The following is a 22,091-nucleotide window of genomic DNA, read 5'->3' as shown; positions in this document are numbered from 1 at the left end:
TGAATACGCAGCAACATATCCACTATTCAACAAACGTATTGTTAAAAGGATTCGTGATTTATTTTTTTATAAAAATTCATTTTTGTATCTTCGTACATTTTGTATCTTTAGATCCACAAGCTGTTTCCCTTCAAGCAACATGATCTGATGTCATATGACTTAAGGACCGTTTTTAAAGGGGCCCTATTATGCTTTTTTCCACTTTTCTGACCTATAAATGTAATTACAATGTTGTATTGTCATGTTAAACCATGCAAATCTTGAACACATCTTAAAGTAATCTCTTTTTTTGAGAAACTTTGGACTGTATAGTCTCCACTTCCGGATCGGATTCAGGATCCAACAAAAAGCGGACATTTTAAAAAGATAAATTGCCGTTTATCAACACTTATAAAGTTGGCGGCACCGACCAGATGATTTTAAACGCACTGGCAGTAGGCGAAATCGGCATTTATTATCAGTATTAACTCCTAATTAGTTAGCAGCACAAACCGGACGTGTTTCTTATGACCATACACAGCAGAGTGGGCGTGTCTGGAGGCGGGCCGTGAGTGCAGATGAATAGTTGCAGATTCTGGAAGCACTAAAACGTGTGTAGGAGTCCACAGCTCAATACAACAGGCCAAAAATAGCATAACATGTCCCCTTTAAGAGTCTACACAATAAAGGCCTGTAAAATAGCAGTCATTATTGTGACGAAAAAGGCCGCCGCTAAGGCTGATGGGAGTTAAAAATCTTTGCCAGCAAGGAGACGTTTGACTGGCTCTTTTGCTGGTGGAGGCGGTCCTTGTCCTGTTGCTTCTGGCTAATGGTGTCTTTTTGTGTCTTCTTCTTCTTCTTCGATTGGATCTCCTCTTCTGTCTGGCGCTGTGTGAAGTCCCACGTGCGATCCTCCACCTGGCAAGAACATTTCATGAGGTGTGTTTTTTTTTTTTCTTCCACATTAGACTTCCTGCATTAAAGGTGTTTATTGCTGATATAACAGCTCACACCTGAGCGATAACAATGGAGTTATAACAACAACAACATTTTTTCATAGAAATTTCATTAGTAGTTATGCAACACTACCAATGGATATTTCACACACGTGTGCTACAAGTTCCTGACCCAACCTACAAAGCCGTCAACCTCTGTGGCACCACTGCTATGTGGTACAAACGTTTACGTCGACCCAATGGGGACACTCACCTGCTGTGCGTCACTCTTCCTCTTCCTCTTCATTTTGTCCATGTGAGCGCTCTTGTCCACGCTATCCAGGTAGAAGTTGGTTTCTTTCTTGGCCTGCGACACTTCAGTGCGGAGGCGCTGCTGTAGCACCATCTGCTCGTAGGCCAGACGCTCGCTCAGGTGTGTCCACTGGAACCTGTGTAGGTACTACCACACCAAATATTAATATACTGTTTTATAAACTCAGGGAATATAATAATAAATATAAATATAATATGGAAAGTGAGGCAATGGTAATTTTGCACTACTGACTTTATTCTGCTTAAAGAAATTAATGCAATGAAACGGAATAATTGTATTATGTTTTTGGTGTTGTTATATTGTTTAATAATATAGTGTTAAATTATTAAAAAATATTGAAAAATGTCAGTATCAGTATTTACAATACTGGCTCTAAGCTAACGTGAAATAGTACCTTGATGCACCAGAGGTCAGAGATGAACGTCTGGCGTTTCCTTGTGGCCATGGGAGTGTTGTGTAGCGATGCCGCCACTCGCTTGGCCACGCGTTTGTCACGAAACTCGATCCAGCCCTCGGTGAAGTCGCACCTCCTCGATCCCGATTTCTTCTTCCTTTTTTTGATCTCGCCATCTGCAACCACAACATAATGTGTCATGTTTGTATGTATATACATGTCAAATCATTGTTTCACGTTTTTATTTGCCTTCAGGTTGCAGGAAAACGCGTCCAATCTCGCCGTATACGGACATGAGATTCCTCAGGTGTTTGGGTCGAAACCTCGGAGGAATGTGACCAATGTACAAAATCCCTGGAACACACTTCCTGGCTGAAGAGGAAGTTGGCTTAGGCCCTTGGAGAGTTCTCTTTGTCCGCTTTATTTTAACACTATCTTCATCATCCACAATTGTTGTGTCCGCTTCTTCCTCTTCAGTAGTCATCTTCTTGTCTTCTTCTTTCTCCTGAATAGTCACCTTAGTGTCCACCTCTTCCTCCTCCTCCTGAGATGTGGACTTCCTGTCATCCTGTTCCTCCTGGACGGGCATCTTCCGCTCCTTTTGTCTGTTGAGTACAAATCAAAGACTGTTTATTACATTTGAGGACAGCTATAAATGTGTTACCACAACACTTGGTCTAAATATTTGTATTAGTTTTAATCAATTTTACTTTTAATCACAGACTGCACACGTCGTACTTGCTAACAGGGAAACTTTCAACGCGACACGATCTATTTATGTAAAATAAATAATGGTGAATTATTGCCGAGCTTATATTTCGATGAAAAAAGTTAAATAATATATTTCGATGAGTGAAGGTACAATGCTAAACACTCCAAATATGTCAGAATCTCACCGTGAGAACACTCCACGGCGTGCTCAAGCGTCGCGTACTAGTGACGAAACACTTCCGTTCAGAGCACATGCACTTCCTGGTACCACTTTAAAATAAAAGCTTCATAACTCTTCGGTCGTTTTCATATTTGCGAAGTTTATCTGCATGGGAGACTCGAATTGAATTATTATTTTAAAAGTGATAAAAACGAATTAACAATAGGATCTTATTTTATGTCAACCCAAATTTCACACAGTTTAAGCTCATCTTCGTTTTCAGAGATGTTTTATTTTGAAATAAATTTGTCGCAAGGAATGCCGGGAGGCGGGATGTTTTGATGTGAGTAGCGGCTAACGTTACTGTTAACAAACAAACATGCAGAGACCGGTGTCCACTTTGCTGCTGAGTCCAGGTGTTAAAGTCAAACTGCTCAACGCGGGATTTCAGGTGCTCAATGACGTCATTTCCGTTACAGCGCTCAACCTCAGTCGGGGTAACGTTCTTCTTATGTTTTACTCTTTTCTGTGTACTGTGGCTTGCAAGCAGCTACTAGCACCATGAAGTCGATATTTGTTTTATTCTGATCATATTCAGATCAGTTATAATGAAAGTTAAAATCGCAAAGTCATTCAGTGATTTTTAAACATTTAAAGTAAAAAACATTGGTATCAGAATTACATAATACATTTGTAGTATAGTCTATCTAATTTATATTGCAGAGGCGGGTATCAGCCAGCAGGAGGCGCTGGAGGTACTGCAGACAGCGCGGAAGGAGGGAGGAGCTGATGAAGGAGGGGGAGGAGCTCCTCTGACGGCTCTCGACCTCTTGCAGAAAGAGGAGGAGCTAAAGAGCATCGTGACCTTCTCCTCGAGTTTGGACAATGTGCTGGGAGGAGGACTTCCTGTTGGGAAAACAACAGAAGTCTGTGGAGCACCGGGAGTGGGAAAAACACAACTTTGGTGACACATAAACACACACACATACACACACACGTGTGCATCAAATGTGACACAAGCGTGTTCAGTCTGCAGTTGGCAGTGGACGTTCAGGTGCCACCATGCTTCGGTGGCCTCGGCGGTCAGGCGGTATACATTGACACGGAAGGAAGCTTCATTGTTCAAAGAGTCGTTGATCTTGCTGCCGCCGCCGTCCGCCATTGCTCCTTGCTGACAGACGACGCAGAGCAACAGGACGCCATGACGACCTTCACCGTGGACAGCATCCTGTCTAACATCTTCCTGGTACGGCGCAACACTTACCACTTGACAGGAAGTGAAGTGATCATGTTGTGGTCTTGATGTGTTTCAGGTGCGTTGCCATGACTACGTGGAGCTCCTCGCCGAGGTCTACCTGCTGCCCGACTTCCTGTCTCGTCACCCTAATGTCCGCCTTCTTGTGATTGACAGCGTGGCATTTCCCTTCCGTCAACTCTTTGACCAGCTGTCGCAGCGGACACGCCTCCTCAACGGCCTCGCCCAGCAGCTTATCGCCATGGCTACCAAGCATAACGTAGCCGTGGTCATGACCAATCAGATGACCACAAGGCTGCGAGGTGGACAGTCTCAGCTCGTCCCTGCGCTGGGGGAAAGCTGGGGCCACGCCCCTACCCTGAGACTACTCCTTCAGTGGGCGGGCTCGCAGAGGCAGGCCACCATATTTAAATCACCAGATCACATGGAGGCCACGGTCGGATACCAGATCACCACAGACGGCTTCAGGGACGCAGAACAATCAGAGCAGCTGCAGAGTAAACGCCCACGTGTACTCCTTGACCAATCAGATGCCTGCTCCAGCAAACAGATGCAGTTAATTGGTGACAATGTTTCTTTATAAATGTTACTTTAGTGACTCATTAAAATGTGTTTTCAAACCTTTGTTTTCATCAACAACATTTTGGTCTCTAAATATGCTTTAGTCAGTCCAAGTGGTCGCTAAAAACCTTTCAGGAAGTCACAAATCCTTCAGTACTTTTATTTTGGTAATTAAAGGAAACAGTAGTTGGTGTGTTTTACTGGGCAAATAAAAAGATATCCGTGACACTAGTTGCTATTGAATAACATGGATGGGAGGAAACTAGTCAGTTTATATTTCAAAATAAAATGTCTTCATTATCAGGGCAGCTTAATTGTTGAGTCGCTGATATTTCGCGAGATCGCTTCAGCGACGACACAAACACTTTTGTCATGTTTTTTTTTTTATTGGTGTCATGAATATTACACGTCTGTGCTTTATTTGATTCAGTTGCTCACTGGACCCCCCCCCCACCACCCCATCGTATCTCCCTAATTAACATAAAAGAACCGAGTCAATTCCGAAATAGTCCCCTGTTGGCGGCCATTTTGTCAAACTGTCAATACTTTGACATACAATAATACAGTCGCCATGACTGGCAAATGTTTTAGTGTATGTTTGGAGTTGACTTCCACTTTTGATGTGGAACGCAGACAAAAAAAAGGGGGTGAGTCGGAGTCCAGTGAACAGAGAGTGCTTTGAGATCAAATACCTACAACGGTATCCATGCATAGTAGTGACGTCTCTTAGCATTCCGGAAGGCCAGGAACATTCCTGAATGAAACTGTTTGATTATGGAAAGGAAAACAAAAAGAACATTTCTTAAGTTATCATGCAAAAACAACAAGGTCATTTTCCTCCTTTGTGGTTTTTGTTGTTTTTTTTTTAAATAAGGTGGCTAATTGGTCGTCATAAGTACCAGGCTCATGCACGGACTGACACCAGAGGGCGATGTCCACATTTTTTTTTCTTTTTCTTTTTTTTTTCTTTTAATTTTTTTTTCTGAGGTTCAATTGCAGGTGAGAGTTTATCTTACAAATTATTTTACAATGTACACTAGTTCCTAATTGGTCAAATGAAGCATTCGTGCGCAAATAGCGCTAATGTTTAAGCTAGCAGACGGTCAGGTTTTCTTTCATTGCAGACGGACAGATTAGCGTGATGTCGCTAAAGCTGCTAGCATGCTACTTTCTTTATGGCATACAAGTTTGCACTTGGGTCCAACTTAAGTTGCTTCCGGGTGCAACCTCTAATGTGACGGAAGAAAGCTGACCTTTGAACTTGTAAGCTATATTGCATTTGTTGACAAATTTGTGAACGTAGCATGTTAGCCACACAGAAGATCCATCCATGTGTGGGTTTTAAAAACATGCTAGGTTAATTAGCGACTAAATTGTCCATAGGTATGAATGTGAGTGTGACTGCCCTGCGATTGACTCGAGACCAGTCCAGGGTGCACCCCACATACTGTCCGAAGTCACCTGGGATAGGCTCCAGCATGCCCCCCCCCGCGACCCACGTGAGGATAAGCGGCATAGAAGATGAATGGATGGATGCTTCAAACACACAACACAATTAATTGATCTTATTATCGATTATTAATAACTACTTCCTTTGCATATTTGGATGTCCACACCCGTCCAAAAATTGACATCTTCCTCCGTGTGTCCATGTGAGAACGGCGTCTTGCCAAGTAGCCATCTTGAAGTCCTGCAGGAAGTGGATGCAATGAAGAACCTTGTGATGGTGTGGTTCAAAGGTCATAACAAGACGGCTTGAGTTTTTGTGCGTTTTTGGTCTTCAAGCCGCAATCCTCAGCCAACCACAGCACGTCTTTGCTTTCAAGATGGCGGCAAGGACAGCGGCAAAGGCGTCCGGCGAGCTTGTGGCGGTGGGTCGGATTAAGGCCCAGGCTGAGGTTACAACGAGGAGATCTTGATGGTGTCGGAGGTGTAGGCGGTGGCACGCGTCGTACGCAGGATGCCGGTCGGGATGACAGCGGGCGAAGGAGGGAGGCTGTCGTCGGGCGTGTTGGCGGGTGGCGTGGGGATGCTGATGATGGCAGCGCTGAAGTCCTGCTCGCCGCAGTTCAGTTTGAGGTCCACCTGTGCGTTGAGACTTGAACGTCTGAGACAAAAAAAAAAACACACACACACGTCAGCGGCAAAACACGGCGCTAAATGTTATTAAAGTTTACGTTTGTTTACGTCTGAGGTGGAAGGTGCGTGCTCTTGGTGTGCAACGTGTCCAGCTCCTGAACGCTCCCCCGACTCACGGACACAGTAGAGTTAGCCAGACGCATGGCCGCCCGCCTTCGGACGCGGCGAGGGCAGCAGCCTGTTGAGTGGTTTGGCGCCCCCTGCTGGCTGGACAGGGAGGTGCTGCGGCTGGTTCGGAAGCCAACTGACTCGGTGATGCACAACTCGCTGTAGTTCAGCTCGTCTGTGAACTCGTGGTTCTGTGAAGAAGGTGGGGGGGGGGCAGTTGACTTCCTGGGTTTCTATTTTAGTCTCTAACAGGAAAGACACTAAATCAAGGATGTCCGAGGTGTGTTTTTATCCCACAGTTCCTCTCCATCCTTTATCCTATCTCTCAATGTCACATGTCCCTCATTTCTAAAATCACAAATACTTCAACTTGCTTATATTCGTACTTCGGTACATGTCAAAAATTAAAATTAAAATTAAAATTAAAATTAAAATTAAAATTAAAATTAAAATTAAAATTAAAATTAAAATTAAAATTAAAATTAAAATTAAAAAAAACTTAAACTATATCCGGAAAGCAGGAAGTGAACAAATGTAACAGTTACTGAAATTAAAATTAAAATTAAAACATATTAGGATAAAAATTTAAATAAAATAAATTAAAAAAAAAACTTAAATTATATTCGGAAAGCAGGAAGTGAACAAATGTGACAGTTACTGAAACTAAAATTAAAACATATTAGGATAAAAATTTAAATAAAATAAATAAATAAAAAACTTAAATTATATTCGGAAAGCAGGAAGTGAACAAATGTAACAGTTACTGATTGTAAAAGTACCAGATGGACGGGTAGGATTTAATAAGCTTGAACCAGTCATGATGTGCTACTATATACTATATATCACTATATTGACAGTTACTATGATACCCATTATGTCATTGTATGGTCATATCACCTTGTACTTCGGTACGTGACAAAAAATAATTTTCTTTTTTTTAATAAAAAAATAAAATAAAATTAATAAAATAAATTTAAATAATTTAATTTAAATTAATTTTTTTATATTAAAAAGGCCGGAAGTGAACAATCCTTTTGGACATGTGGAACTGTGAACTGATTATGTGATGCATTCAATTGTAATCTGATGCATGTTCAAATGAAATCAAACCATTACCATTACTGTCTCTTTAACACAAGTTATGCGAGTGTATGCTCTATGTGGAATATAACATACGCCAGCATGATGTCACATGTCATGTGTGTCATGTGTGCTGACTCGGCATGTTTACTGACCGTGGTCTTCTCCAAGCAATGAAGCAGGTGATGATGTTGATGCTCAAATGTCGATTTGTTCTTCACACACAGAGCGCCGCTGCCACTGTCACGGTCCTGTACACACACACACACACACACACACACACACACACACACACACACACACACACTATTATAATCAGAGGTGCTCATGTACTTTGGAGTGTTTGTCTTTGTCAAAAGGATGAAGAACAAAATAAAACATCCAGCAGGTGGCAGGAAAATGGAGAGCCATTATACACGATGTGTGTGTGTGTGTGTGTGTGTGTGTGTTTCACCCCAAGGGCTCGGTCTTCTTTGTACTGCAGGAAAGCGTTTGTTGTTCCTTTCTTTGCCATGCGGATCCGAGCCAAACGGACTTTCTGTTGAACAAGTGTGTTGAACATAAGTGTGCATAAACATTGGAAAGTTTGCCAAAAGTATACGTTATAAAAATTAATATGTGCATAAAGTATGGGTGCACCAACCTGCTGCGCTCTCATCTTGTCGGCTCGCTGGTTCTGGTGGTAGATGCGACTGAAGTTGGACACGATGACGGGCACGGGGAGGGCGATGACCAGCACGCCGCTGAGTGAGCAAATGGAGCCAAAAATCTTCCCGGCGATGGTATTGGGGACCATATCGCCGTACCTGCGGACCAGAACCGTGAAAATTGAGTACCAGTCAAGCTGGAAGTGCTGTGTAACCATGGTAACGGAGAAGCATCATCTTCTAGTCACATGATGTCATCATCTTGATGCACGTTCAAAATAAAGCACACACACTAAACTGGGAGGGGCTCCTCCAGAAGCGAGGGTGTGTGTGTGTGTGGGGGGGGGGGATGTCATGGCGTCATGCCAAATAAAGGTTTTACAAGAGTGGGAGGTCCCTCAAGAGCCGGGTCAGCCCGGTTCTGGTGAGAGTGTTCAATATTTCATGACCGGGATTATGTCATCCTCCACTCAATATGGAGGGAACATTGTCGGGAACAACAACGTTTATTAGCCGACTTCTCCAGTGATTAAAAAAAATTCAGAAAAACATCAATCCTCTGCAAAGAGGAAACAAGGAAAGAAGGCAACAAGGACGCAGTGAAAAGAAACAGGAAGCCATTTTTCTAATGGGCCTGAAAGTCAACGTGTGCTGATCCCAGATCGGCTCCGATGATACATAAATAAATAAATAAATAAATACAATAGTCCATTAGCGGTGAGCTGACCAATCGCACACTCAGCTTGCTTATCAGCCAATCAGATCATGATTCAGCACAGACAGCCGATGCTAATTCGGTTTATTTTCTCTCCGACTTGGACAAGAGTGCACGTCTTTTCCCCTTCAGCTCACAACTCAAATGAGCCAAATACAGTAAACATATATATATATATATAAACATAACATATATATATGTATATATATATTGTACTGCATTGTGATAGAGAATACTGTAATACAGAAATGACACCTAAACAAGACTGTTCGGAAGCCATTGTGGCGTTGACATGAAAGACACTGAGAATAGAAAAGATACTTTCCGCTGTGTAACAACAACGTAGGAAGCACATGTGAGAGACACAACATGTGGGTGGATGCCGCATGAAGTTGAGCCAATCAGTGTCGAGGATACTCAACAATAACATCCTGTGTTGTGTAGTACGTGTACCCAAGTCTTGTATTTATGTATCTTCACTTGGATAATAGTAGGTCGAGTGGTTAGACCTCACAGCTAGGAGACCAGGGTTCAATTCCACCCTCGGCCATCTCTGTGTGGAGTTTGCATGTTCTCCCCCGTGCATGCGTGGGTTTTTTTTCCCAGGTACTCCGGTTTCCTCCCACATTCCAAAAACATGCTAGGTTAATAAGCGACTCCAAATTGTCCATAGGTATGAATGTGAGTGTGAATGGTTGTTTGTCTATATGAAGACAGCTTGACAGTGACTGAGGTGAGTCCAAGGAAATAGGTGCAGATTCTGGAAGATCTAGAAAGTTTTCCGTGTGGGTTATTGTGTGTAGCTGCTCTATAGGAGTGTGAATGGTTGTTTGGTTAAGGGGAGTTGCTAGTTGTGTGTAGCTTGGAGATGGTAGCTGATTGGAGCGCAGTATACAGAGGACTTGTCTCCATGCCAACAATACACAGACAGATGTTACTGCATCAAATAGAGTTCACTGCTGTGTGGACTTTTTTTTACTTTCACTTTGGTTTTTGGAGCAGTTTGCTTCTTGTCACATTAAGTTCCCCTGGCCAGGGGGCGGTGCCATGGGAAAAAAAGGGCCCTTGGCATAATTCATTCATTCATTGATTCATTTTCTACATTCATTTTAACCTAGCATGTTTTTGGAATGTGGGAGGAAACCGGAGTACCCGGAGAAAACCCACGCATGCACGGGGAGAACATGCAAACTCCACACAGAGATGGCCGAGGGTGGAATTGAACTCGGGTCTCCTAAATGTTGATATCAATAACTAATAATAAGCACTGTCAAAAATAGCACGACAGGACTCCCCCTTCAGCTTGAAAGAAGCCCTGACCTCTGGTGTCCACCATCGGGTTTGGGGCCCTCCCGGAGGAAACTGGAGTACCCGGAGAAAATCCACGCATGCACGGGGAGAACATGCAAACTCCACACAGAGATGGCCGATCATGGGATTGAACTCGGGTCTCCTAAATGTTGATATCAATAACTAATAATAAGCACTGTCAAAAATAGCACGACAGGACTCCCCCTTCAGCTTGAAAGAAGCCCTGACCTCTGGTGTCCACCATCGGGTTTGGGGCCCTCCCGGAGGAAACCGGAGTACCCGGAGAAAACCCACGCATGCACAGGGAGAACATGCAAACTCCACACAGAGATAGCCGAGGGTGGAATTGAACTCGGGTCTCCTAAATGTTGATATCAATAACTAATAATAAGCACTGTCAAAAATAGCACGACAGGACTCCCCCTTCAGCTTGAAAGAAGCTGACGCTGGTGACCTTGCTACCACAGCTCCGATCGGATGCCTCAGCAATGAAAACATGGAATATGTCCCATTTGGACTCAATGACCCCGCCCTCCCCCGGGATGTCGGCAAAGCTCTTCCGAAAGTGAGAGTTGAAGACGAGGTCAACGGGAGACTAAACACACATAAGGCTACTACTACTATGGGGAATAATAAACAAATATTTTAACTTCAGTAACTTTTTACTAACGAGTACCACAATGCATGCTGGGAGCCAGCGTCACTACCGAGTAGGAGTGGCATAAAATATCTTTATCTCAAACTATCATGATATTAAACCCTACTATGGACTTAGGTGCATTAATAACGCCCATGCAACACCCTGATATCTGACTTCTGACAAAGTGTGTCCGACAAAAATAGTAGCTCATCAGCTGTCAGTAGCTCCTAAACATTTTTCTATTAGCTCTCCAAAGACTTTATTTATTATAACTCCTATACCCACTATATTAGAAAGTGCAGTTTGTTCGTATTGACCAATCACAGTGGAGTGGGCGTGCCCGGAGGCGTGTCGTGGGTGGAATAAATTAAAACAGACCATTTTGCCGGGAAGCACAAATCCAAAGAAACTGGAATAGTTGCAGATTCTGGAAAATCTAAAACGTTTTCTGTGCGGGTTATTGTGTGTAGCTGCTCTATAGGAGTCCATAAGTCAATACAAAGAGTCGAAAAATGAGCATAATAAACATGATGATATGATGCATGTTTTTTCAAACGAATCGGTTCTCTAAAAAGAGCCGAAATGTCCATCAGAACATACAGAGTTTCAGTTCTAAATGTTCTAAATCTAAGTGAAATTTTATGGGTGATGAACGCATCACTGCTAGGAGACCCGAGTTCAATTCCACCCTCTGACATCTCTGTGTGGAGTTTAATTAGCGACTCCAAATTGTCCATAGGTATGAATGTGAGTGTGAATGGTTGTTTGTCTATATGTGCCCTGTGATTGGCTGGCCACCAGTCCAGGGTGTACCCCGCCCATCTCGCCCAAAGACAGCTGGGATAGGCTCCAGCATCCCCCCCCCACCCCACGACCCTTGTGAGGATAAGCGGTAGAAAATGAATGAATGTTCCTCCTCTAGGTCCGCCTCTGCCAAGCCCACTCCGCTGTAATTGGTCAATCTCTCTTATGCTCTTGAGGACTTCCGCACAGCTGCCGAATCCCTTTTGTCTGATTATTTACACAAAATAAACACAATTAGTACACTAAAATTGTTACTTACAGCTTGCCCTCCATAGGTATGAATGTGAGTGTGAATGGTTGTTTGTCTATATGTGCCCTGTGATTGGCTGGCAATCAGTCCAGGATGTACCCCGCCCATCTCGCCCAAAGACAGCTGGGATAGGCTCCAGCACCTCCCCGCGACCCTCGTGAGGATAAGCGGTAGAATATGAACTTATTAGTTTGATCTGGAGCTAAAAGACCAACGTCCTCGCCGTGTTTCCTCCATCCCCCCCTCTTTCCTCTCTGGCGGCCATGTTTAATTGATAACGTGATGATGAAAGTTGCAAGAGGAAGGATGCTCATTTCATGTTTTCGCCTCATCTGGACAACATGTGATTTCTTCTTCTTCTTCTTCTTCTTCTTCGTCTTCCTTGTGTTTTTTTATTATTCCTTATTTATTATTCCTTATTATTTGGATTCTATCTGATAGCATGATAACAATACCTCTAAGTGTAATGTATTGTTGCCATCTACACACAAAACATGTTTTATTTATCGTGTTTCCTTTCCCGAAATCACGTACTTCCTACTCAAAGACAAAGAGAGGACTCATTGTCATCATGGCGTGACTCGGTACAGTCAACGTGTTCTTACCATAAACCTAAACACTAAGATGTACTACTATATTCTAGGACTAGTACACAAACAATGTCAGAGCTAAGAGTAGCGAACTTGATGATGTCATAGCGGTATAAAAAAAAAAACGTCTATAAAAGCCAAGAGTCTATTTTTAGCTGCTCCTGCTATTTCGAGACCACTCTTCACTCCAACAGGAAACGCACGGTGTCAACTATCTACAGTATCCCGATGGTGTGTTCAAATCCATCTGCAATAACTGGAAAAAAAAATTATATAACAAAAAAAAAAAGTAATTATCCGTCTGTGTCAAAGTGATCTTTGAGTTCTTCATTGTTGTCATGATCATGAGCAGCGGAGCAGAGCAATAAAAAGGAGACGACGACGTGAGTCTGTGACAACAAACAAAGAGTAGCGAAAACAAAATGAACACAGTATTTTTCTCACAGGAATTCCGAATAAAAATCACTTTTTAAAGTCGTACACCAGCCGGACTGAGCGAGAACGAGGATTTTCCATCGCAAAAACGATGCGACTCCCTGCAATGAATAACCACTTCCTCACATGAACCCTCCTCAGCTCTCCGAAAAGGCGAAATGTCTGCAGAAAGCGCCGATAAAAAAAAAAGTACACAATGACTCACTACAACAGACAACAACCTGTTATGACTCACTCGGACACATGGTTAGCAGGGATTACAATAAACTACAATGCAATAGACAACAACACAGCGGGACACACTACACCCAGCAACATCACAAAGGACTACAATAAAAGACTACAATCTGTGACTCATTACAATAAATGACTACACACCGTGACTCACTGTAATAAACAACAACACACTGTAACCCTCGACAACAACGCAACCACACGCCATGTAACTACACACTACTAGTGTTGAGTTGTGCGTCTGTGAGCAACAACACACCGACACTGCCGCACAAACACATACACACCCGTATATATAAACACGGCGTGGGCGTGGGCAGGATGAAGATTGGCCGCCACACCGAAGCAGCATGGCGTGGGCGGGCGCGCGCTCGGCAGGACACACAAGAAGAAGCGCTGCACGTGCGTTGCCACGGCAACTCACCCCAGCGTGGTCATGGTGACGATGGTGTACCAGAAGGAGGCCGGGATGGAGGTGAAGGTGGAGCCCTTAGTTCCTTTCTCGGCGTAGAACATGACCGTGGCGAAGATGATGATGGCCATGGTGAGAGAGAAGAGCAGGAAGCCGAGTTCCGAGGCGCAGCTTTTCAACGTGTAGCCCAAAATCCTCAATCCCTGCGAGTGACGTGAGAACTTGAAGATCCGGAAGACGCGGAACACCCGCAGCGTGACGAAGGCGCCACTCACGTCCTCGTTTTCGGGCATGACCAAGCCGATGTAGTACGGCATGATGGCCACCACGTCGATGACCGACATAACCGAGCGCATGAATTTGCAGCGACTCGGCGCGGCGAACAGACGCATCAAGTACTCAAAGGTGAAGATGAGCACGCACGCCGTGTCCATGCAGAAGAACGCCAGCTGGTACTTCTCGCCGCAGGGCAGGTCCTTGACGCTCCCCTTGGGTGGGCGGCAGGGGACCGTTTCGACCACGTTGGCGATGACCGACACGGCGATGAAGAAGCCCGTCACGTAGTAGAACACCAACGCCATGGTGGACGTGTGCGGGTTCTCAAAGGCTCGCCACAACCGCTCTCTCGGGGTGCTGTGGGGGGGCAAGGGCGCATCCATGGCTTCGTTTGCTTCCGTGTCCTCCGCCAGACGCTCCTGGTTTTCCTTTTTCCGGTCTCGATATTCCTTGGTGCGGAAGAGAGACACAAGGAGGAAAAATTATTGCCATAGTCAACCACTTTCATTGACACCCAAAAGGGTCATTTTTATGGAAAATGGGCCCCCATCGTCATCATTAGCATAAAGCCAAGGAAATATAACTGGAATAGGTGCAGATTCTGGAAGATCTACAAACTTTTATGTGTAGGTTATTGTGTGTAGCGGCTCTATAGGAGTCCATAAGTCAATACAAAGTGTCAAAAAATGAGCATAATAAACATGATGATATGATGCATGTTTTTTCAAACGAACCGGTTCTCTAAAAAAAACCACCACCAGTCCATGGGGCATCAGGTTCAACTGTACTGGACTCGTACCAGCACCTTTTTGTTTGTTTTTTGGGTGGGTGGAATAAATTAAAACAGACCATTTTGGCGGGAAGCACAAATCCAAGCAAATATAACTGGAATAGGTGCAGATTCTGGAAGATCTAGAAAGTTTTCTGTTTGGGTTATTGTGTGTAGCTGCTCTATAGGAGTCCATAAGTCAATACAAAGTGTCAAAAAATGAGCATAATAAACATGATGATATGATGCATGTTTTTTCAAACGAACCGGTTCTCTAAAAAAAACCACCACCAGTCCAAGGGGCATCAGGTTCAACTGTACTGGACTCGTACCAGCACCTTTTTGTTTGTTTTTTGAGTGGGTGGAATAAATTAAAACAGACCATTTTGGCGGGAAGCATAAATCCAAGCAAATATAACTGGAATAGGTGCAGATTCTGGAAGATCTAGAAAGTTTTCTGTTTGGGTTATTGTGTGTAGCTGCTCTATAGGAGTCCATAAGTCAATACAAAGTGTCAAAAAATGAGCATAATAAACATGATGATATGATGCATGTTTTTTTCGACTCGTACCAACACCTTTTTGTTTGTTTTTGGCTCAACATTTGCTATAAAAGTCAATCTTGTAACACATTGATGAGTTCACTCTCCTTCTCACTTTATAGTCGCCATTGCTCATTCGAGGGCCGAACGGTGTACGAGTGGTTAGCGCACTGGTGAAAGACCCGGGTTCGATTCCCTGCTCGGGTATCTCTGTGTGGAGTTTGCATGTTCAGGTACTCCGGTTTCTTCCCACATTCCAAAAACATGCTAGGTTAATTGGCGACTCCCGAACCCGATGGTGGACACCAGAGGTCAGGGCTTCTTTCAAGCTGAAGGGGGAGTCCTGTTGTGCTATTTTTGACAGTGCTTATTATTAGTTATTGATATCAACATTGAGGAGTTCAATTCCACCCTCGGCCATCTCTGTGTGGAGTTTGCATGTTCTCCTCGGGTTTTCCCCGGGTACTCCGGTTTCCTCCCACATTCCAAAAACATGCTAGGTTAATTGGCGACTCCAAATTGTCCATAGGTATGAATGTGAGTGTGAATGGTTGTTTGTCTATATGTGCCCTGTGATTGGCTGGCTGGCGACCAGTCCAGGGTGTACCCCGCCTCTCTCGCCCAAAGACAGCTGGGATAGGCTCCAGCATGGCCGCCACCCACGTAAAGATAAGCGGTATATAAAATGAATGAATGAATGTTAACTCGTGACTAAGGAAGCCCGCATGCTAAAACACTGCCCCTTGTGTATCGGTAGAGTATTGCGCTGCACACGCTCAGTCATGATACATTGAAAGCATCATTTGACCTGCTCTGACTGCTGAATTCGGAGAGCCGTGAGTGGAGTCCGTACCTCCATGCAGCAGTCGCCGATGATTTCAGGCACAATGCCGTAGAAGGCCAACTCCTCGTCAAAGGCTTGGATACACTCATGTCGCGGGTAGTGCAGCTTGCCCGTGCGGTAGAAGTTGAGAATATGGCGGAACATTTCTGGGTCTCGATCAAAGAAGTACTCCTGAGTGTCCTCGTTGTAGAAGAACTCTTTCTCCGAGGAGCCCAGCAGCGTGTCGGGATAGCGGTCCAGAGTGTTCTTCCATGTCTGAACAAACGCAAGAACGAGCATGAGCGTCAATGTTTGGGAAATAAAAAAAAAACAACAACAGTCACTGGTAGATTTGGTGGCTCCGCCCCTTTCAGCCGCCATCTTTGGAGCACCTACCTGAAACCTGACCCCGCTGACGTTGACGTACAAGATCTCGTCAGACCGAGATGAGTTGTCTATAGGCGGTTTGGGCATCGTCTTCTTGGCCAGCGGCAGCCAGCCCACCGCTGCTGCCCGCGCGAAAGGCAGCCATGTTGCCACGCCGGCCGCCATCTTGCAAACCTGCACAGCTTTGTCGTCAGGGAGCTGCTCGGGGTACGACGCAGGTGGCGGTGGCACCTGCCCTTATTTCCTGGTGTGGGCGGAGCTTGGCATGTTGATGTGTGGGGAGGGAGGCATGGAGGGAGGGGGGTTAGATATATTCTAGGTGTCACGCCATGGAAAAATGGCCGACAGGAAGTGAAGATGACACACGTGGTGGTGAAGAAGGATGTGTGTGTGTCAGTGCTGCGGTCTTATTAAATTGTGATGATGCTGGCGAAGTTGCAAGCTCGACACAATCTTTTTCTCTAAGTGTCTCTTTGCCGCCGCCGCCGCCGCCGCCACCGCCGCCCTCTTCCTCCTGCCGCTGCTCCTCACTCTCAATGGACCAGCAGCGGCCACTTGGCGTCCATGTTTGCTTGTCCTGTCAAATGGATGGAAGGGGGGGGGGTGTCAGAGAAAAAAAATTAAGGACAGGGAGTGTGAGAATAAGGAAAAAGATGGAGGCCGCAGGAGGACGGCTCAAACACACACACACACACACACACACCAGGACAAGATTCCTAATACTGCTAAATTGAGTGCATGATGGAAGTCAACAAACAGGAAGTGGATTGTTATGTAAAAATATATATAATCTAAACTACTAAGTAATCTGATTACTGACTCTGCATATGTGTGTGTGTGTGTGCACATGAGAGCAGCTCGTCAGGAGAGGCCAGTCAGGCTGAAAGTTTGATTCATAATTCATGAACACACACTTTTGACTTCTCTTCAATGTGTGTGTGTGTGTGTATGGAAGAGAGAGAGAGAAAGAGAGAGAGAGCGACAGAAACAGGAAGAGAAAGAGAAAGAGAGAGAATGGAAACCCTAACCTGATCCACACTGCAGGATGTAGAAGAAGACAAAGACGTTGAGTTCAGGTTCTGGTTCGACTCCACAAATAATGATGGACTGCTTGTGTATGTGTGTGTGTGTGTGTGTGTGTGTCTCTTAATCAAAGCGTGAAAACGTTCGGCTCCACTTCTCCAGGAAAGTCAAAGGTCACAGGAAATCAATGCTCCTCTATTAGAGGCCATATTTACATGCTATCCGAGGCTCGCTATGACATGCATGAATGAATCTGGAGGAAAGAACAACAACAACAAAGAATTACTCAGCATTCACACGATAAAACTAAATGGTCACCATTTAACACACTGACTCATACACACGCACACTGACTCCTACGGGCTCTGACTGACTCGCATACGGACACATGGACTCGTAAAGATTCATATTGATTGGTACAGATTCAAACTCAAATCGCAAAGACTCAAACTGACACACACTAACTCGTACAGACCTGTAAAGAGTCTTAGTGACTCAAGAAGACAACCGTCAATTTTAACAGACTCACATACAGTTGACTGTTTTGACTCAAACTGACTCAAAAAGATACAATGATTCATACAAGTCATACTGACTCATACCGACTTGCATCGGGACACATGGACTCGTAAAGATTCATATTGATTCGTACAGACTCAAACTCAATCGCAAAGACTCAAACTGACTGACTCAAAAAGACACACACTAACTCGTACAGACTTTCAAAGAGTCATAGTGACTCAAGAAGACAAGCATCAATTTTAACAGACTCACATACAGTTGACATTTTTGACTCAAACTGACTCAGAAAGATACAATGATTCGTAGAAGTCATACTGACTTGCATAGGGACACATGGACTCGTAAAGATTCATATTGATTCGTACAGACTCAAACTCAAATCGCAAAGACTCAAACTGACTCAAAAAAAGACACACTAACTCATACAGACTTGTAATGAATCATAGTTGACTCAAGAAGACAACAATCAATTTTAACAGACTCACATACAGTTGACTGTTTTGACTGAAACTGACTCAGAAAAATACAGTGATTCGTAGAAGTCATACTGATTCATACTGACTCTTACAGGCTCAGACTGACTTGCATACGGATGCATGGATTTGTAAAGATTCTATTTGATTCGTACAGACTCAAACTCAAGTCGCAAAGACTCAAACTGACTCAAAAAGACACACACTAACTCGTAAAGACTTTTAAAGAGTCATAGTGACTCAAGAAGACAACCATCAATTTTAACAGACTCACGTTCAGTTGACTGTTTTGACTCAAATTGACTCAGAAAGATACAGTGATTCGTACAAGTCATACTGCCTCATACCAACTCATACTGACTTGCATACGGACACATGGACTCGTAAAGATTCATATTGATTCTTACAGATTCAAACTCAAATCGCAAGGACTCAAACTGACTCAAAAAGACACACTAACTCGTACAGACTTGTAAAGAGTCAAGGTGACTCATACAGACTGATACCGACTCCTACAGGCTCATACTGACTTGCATATGGACACATGAACTTGTAAAGATTCAAATTGATTCGAACAGACTCAAACTCAAATCGCAAAGACTCAAACTGACTCAAAAAGGCACACACTAACTCATACAGACTAGTCAAAGTGACTCAAGAAGACAACCCATCTCAAGTACAGTTGACTGTTATGACTCAAACTGACTCAGAAAGATACAGTGATTCGTATAAGTCATACTGATTCATAGTGACTGGTACAAACGCAACATCGTTTGGTAAAGACACACATTCACGCTGACTTAAAAACTCAAAAACATACGCAGTGTCCCGTACAAAGTCACTCACGTACAATACTCACTGACTCATTTGGACGCACACTGACTGGAAAAGACACCGAATTGTAAAGTTGATCGGAAAGACTCACAATGACTCGCCCAGACTATGGAGGACTCGTACAGACCTACGTCGACTCTAACCGACTCAGTCAGACTTGTATTGTCAAGTTGAGTGTGTTCTTGCTGGGCCGAGGCTCCGCCCCTTGGGTGAGGTGACGGGAAACAAGTCACTTTTTGACACCAAAAAAGTCGTGCGAGGAACTTTTGAGCAAAACTTTCGGGTTAAAAGCAGAGCTGAACCACACGTGTGTGTGTGTGTGTGTGTGTGTGTGTGTGTGTTCATGCAATATTCATATTATTAATGTGTGGTGTGTGTGTGTGTGTGTACTAACAAATATGAATGCAAACACACTGAACTTCATCACTAATTGATATAAAGGCATGATATCACACACACACACACACACACACACACACACACACACACATTGTTGTCTTCTATATATTTAGTTGACTTCTCTGCTGTCATCATCATCATCATCATCATTATCATCATCATCATCATCATGCAGCTTCTATTCTATGCTATTCTGGGCATGAGTGAATGTGGAGCACATTCCATCCTACTTACCTCTGCTGCTGCTGCACTCCACCAGGAAGAAGAAGATGATGGAGGTGGAGGAGGAGGAGGAGGATGAAGAGGAGAAAGAGGGGAGAAAAGTTTCCAGGATGAAAAGAGGAGTGATGAAGAACAGATAAAAGATGGACCGCCCTTCTTTTTACGTTCTCGGTGTGCTTGTGGCTCTGCTGCCTCGGCAACAAGCACATCTACTGTCTCTCTCTCTCTCTCTCACACACACACACACACACACACATAAAAAAACACGCGCGCGCACGGACACAAGCTCCACCTCCACTGACATGCTCGGCCCTCCACTCCCTCTCTTTTGATTCACTTCCTCTTGTTCTCCATGTAAACACACACACACACACACACACGCGCATGCGCGCGTATCTGATTAACGGAGGTCACGATGGCACACCTCTGACCGTCATCGCCATTGTTGCGCACGTGCACGCCCAAGAGCGGCGGGATAGGTAAAAGTGTCCCACGTGGATTGTGGAGCCCTCGTGCGCGCGCGCGCACACTCAATAATGCATGCGAGGGAGCAGCCGGTCAGCTGTCGTTTTTTTTTTTTTTTTTGCCGACGTCGCGCACGCATCATCAAAGTTTTACGACTTCGAAGTTGTTAGCGCGTCAGCAGTTTTGCCACCCGCGGCCACCAGGGGGCGGCGTGTAGAAGTTGCTCTAATGCTAAGCTAATGGAATTAGATTTGAATGTGACTTAAGTTAACATATAACAGAGGCTACAGAAGCATTGTAATAAATGTGACGGCTCAGCCGCTACAGAAAAAACTGTAATAATAAATGTTTACATCAAAGACACTGCAGTTTTTATGAGTTTTTTTTCCTCCAGAGGCCACGCAGGCGTCCTGGAAGTTGATGACTGGGTATACCAAGTTACTTCCTGACTGCTTTAAGCACATGTTGACCATTTTCAAGCTAACAATGGTATTATGGATTATTATTATAGCTGTTATTATTACTGTTAATAGTGTAGTGTCACTAGGACCACTTCCTGCTTCCCAGCATGCTCTGCTGGACTGCTTTGTAAATAGTTGTAACTATTAGATGTTTAAGGAGTCACATACTTTTATTGTTCTGTTCCACATTGTTGGTGATTGAAGGTGATCGCAAACAATATATATTTTTTTTGATCGCAAAAATGACATTTATAGTTCATGGGGGAAGCAAAGCGTCATTTCCAGAAGTGATTATGGCCACGATTTGGGGAAAAAAAACTTACCATATCACTCGGACACTATGAACATCCAGCAGCAACACAAAGGTTTTCACCTGACTATTTTGATGCGTCTTTGCCGGCATAAGATATGCATTATTACAATATTACTATTATTACTTTCATTATTTAAGTAGCGAATAGGTCGACGCTGGTTTATTCCTGTTATTCCTGGCGCTCGGGTCAAAACACATGTGGAACGGCAAAAGTTCTGGAATGAGGGTGAACCACAGGAAGGTCGCATTGATCGTCAGCCGAGTCCGAGTCATTAATAATGCAGAATCCCAACCAGGAAGCACGACTGAGGAACTGTACCAGAACCGCATCCTTGCTTTGCACTAGACATCATCGAACAAAGTGATGATTATTGGCATCCATTATATTAGTCATGGGTGTTATATGTTAGCATACATTATAATATCATATATAATCACAATATTTTATATACATGAGAATTATCATACATTATACTCTATTAATTGATATATTATCAAATACTTTGGTTGTTGACCTAAGACAGTGGAGGCTTACGACAGAAAATGCTTAAGATGTCTTAGCCAAGTCTAAACCGAGTCTAGACCTAAGATGATCTTAAGCATTGATATATGATTGATATGTCAAAATGTCGTTCATTTCCTCTCTGCAGAGGAAGTAGCGAAAAGCACTTCCTCCAAGGTTCAAATGGAACACAAACACTTGAAAAAAATGCAGTCAGAGGCGGGAATTGCAGTCATGTGATCACAGCCGCGCTTCTTCAATTACAACCTCCCACACACACACACACACGCGTGCGCGCACACATATCACTTGTGCGTGTTGCCGCAGTGGCAACTCAGGCTAAAAACAAACGTAGAGGCTCTCATTACAGGTCGATCAATACATCTC

General features: G+C 43.9%; 3 protein-coding genes across 4 annotated transcripts; 1 reads left to right on the top strand and 2 right to left on the bottom strand.

The window, feature by feature from the left end:
* Window positions 1-53: 53 nt before the first annotated feature.
* abt1 (activator of basal transcription 1) lies at window positions 54-2,595 on the bottom strand. Its single transcript, XM_058083270.2, has 5 exons — window positions 2,539-2,595; window positions 1,892-2,247; window positions 1,643-1,818; window positions 1,189-1,374; window positions 54-897 (listed from the first exon to the last, which is right to left on the bottom strand). Exons 2-5 carry the CDS (start codon window positions 2,229-2,231, stop codon window positions 712-714), a joined length of 888 nt encoding a protein of 295 aa, XP_057939253.2. The 5' UTR covers window positions 2,232-2,247; window positions 2,539-2,595; the 3' UTR covers window positions 54-711.
* A 222-nt stretch (window positions 2,596-2,817) lies between these two features.
* rad51c (RAD51 paralog C) lies at window positions 2,818-4,540 on the top strand. The gene is made up of 4 exons (XM_058083269.2): window positions 2,818-3,010; window positions 3,237-3,477; window positions 3,543-3,759; window positions 3,827-4,540. The coding sequence occupies exons 1-4, from the start codon at window positions 2,893-2,895 to the stop codon at window positions 4,349-4,351; spliced, it is 1,101 nt and encodes a 366-aa protein (XP_057939252.2). The 5' UTR covers window positions 2,818-2,892; the 3' UTR covers window positions 4,352-4,540.
* An 82-nt stretch (window positions 4,541-4,622) lies between these two features.
* Window positions 4,623-21,125, bottom strand: kcnd1 (potassium voltage-gated channel, Shal-related subfamily, member 1). Of its 2 annotated transcripts, XM_058083266.2 has the most exons (10): window positions 19,976-21,125; window positions 17,519-17,766; window positions 16,500-17,067; window positions 16,134-16,379; window positions 13,707-14,419; window positions 8,300-8,462; window positions 8,111-8,194; window positions 7,812-7,907; window positions 6,517-6,767; window positions 4,623-6,436 (listed from the first exon to the last, which is right to left on the bottom strand). In XM_058083266.2, exons 3-10 carry the CDS (start codon window positions 16,653-16,655, stop codon window positions 6,229-6,231), a joined length of 1,917 nt encoding a protein of 638 aa, XP_057939249.1. In that variant the 5' UTR covers window positions 16,656-17,067; window positions 17,519-17,766; window positions 19,976-21,125; the 3' UTR covers window positions 4,623-6,228. The 2 variants fall into 2 exon arrangements, with proteins under 2 accessions (XP_057939249.1, XP_057939248.1); XM_058083265.2 differs by lacking the exon at window positions 17,519-17,766.
* Window positions 21,126-22,091: the final 966 nt, after the last annotated feature.

This window comes from Doryrhamphus excisus, linkage group LG17 (genome assembly GCF_037039965.1).
Source record: "Doryrhamphus excisus strain RoL-2023G ecotype Guam linkage group LG17, RoL_Dexc_Guam_v1.1, whole genome shotgun sequence".
Classification (NCBI taxonomy): Eukaryota; Metazoa; Chordata; class Actinopteri; order Syngnathiformes; family Syngnathidae; genus Doryrhamphus; species Doryrhamphus excisus.
This window is presented reverse-complemented; position numbering and strand designations above follow the sequence as displayed.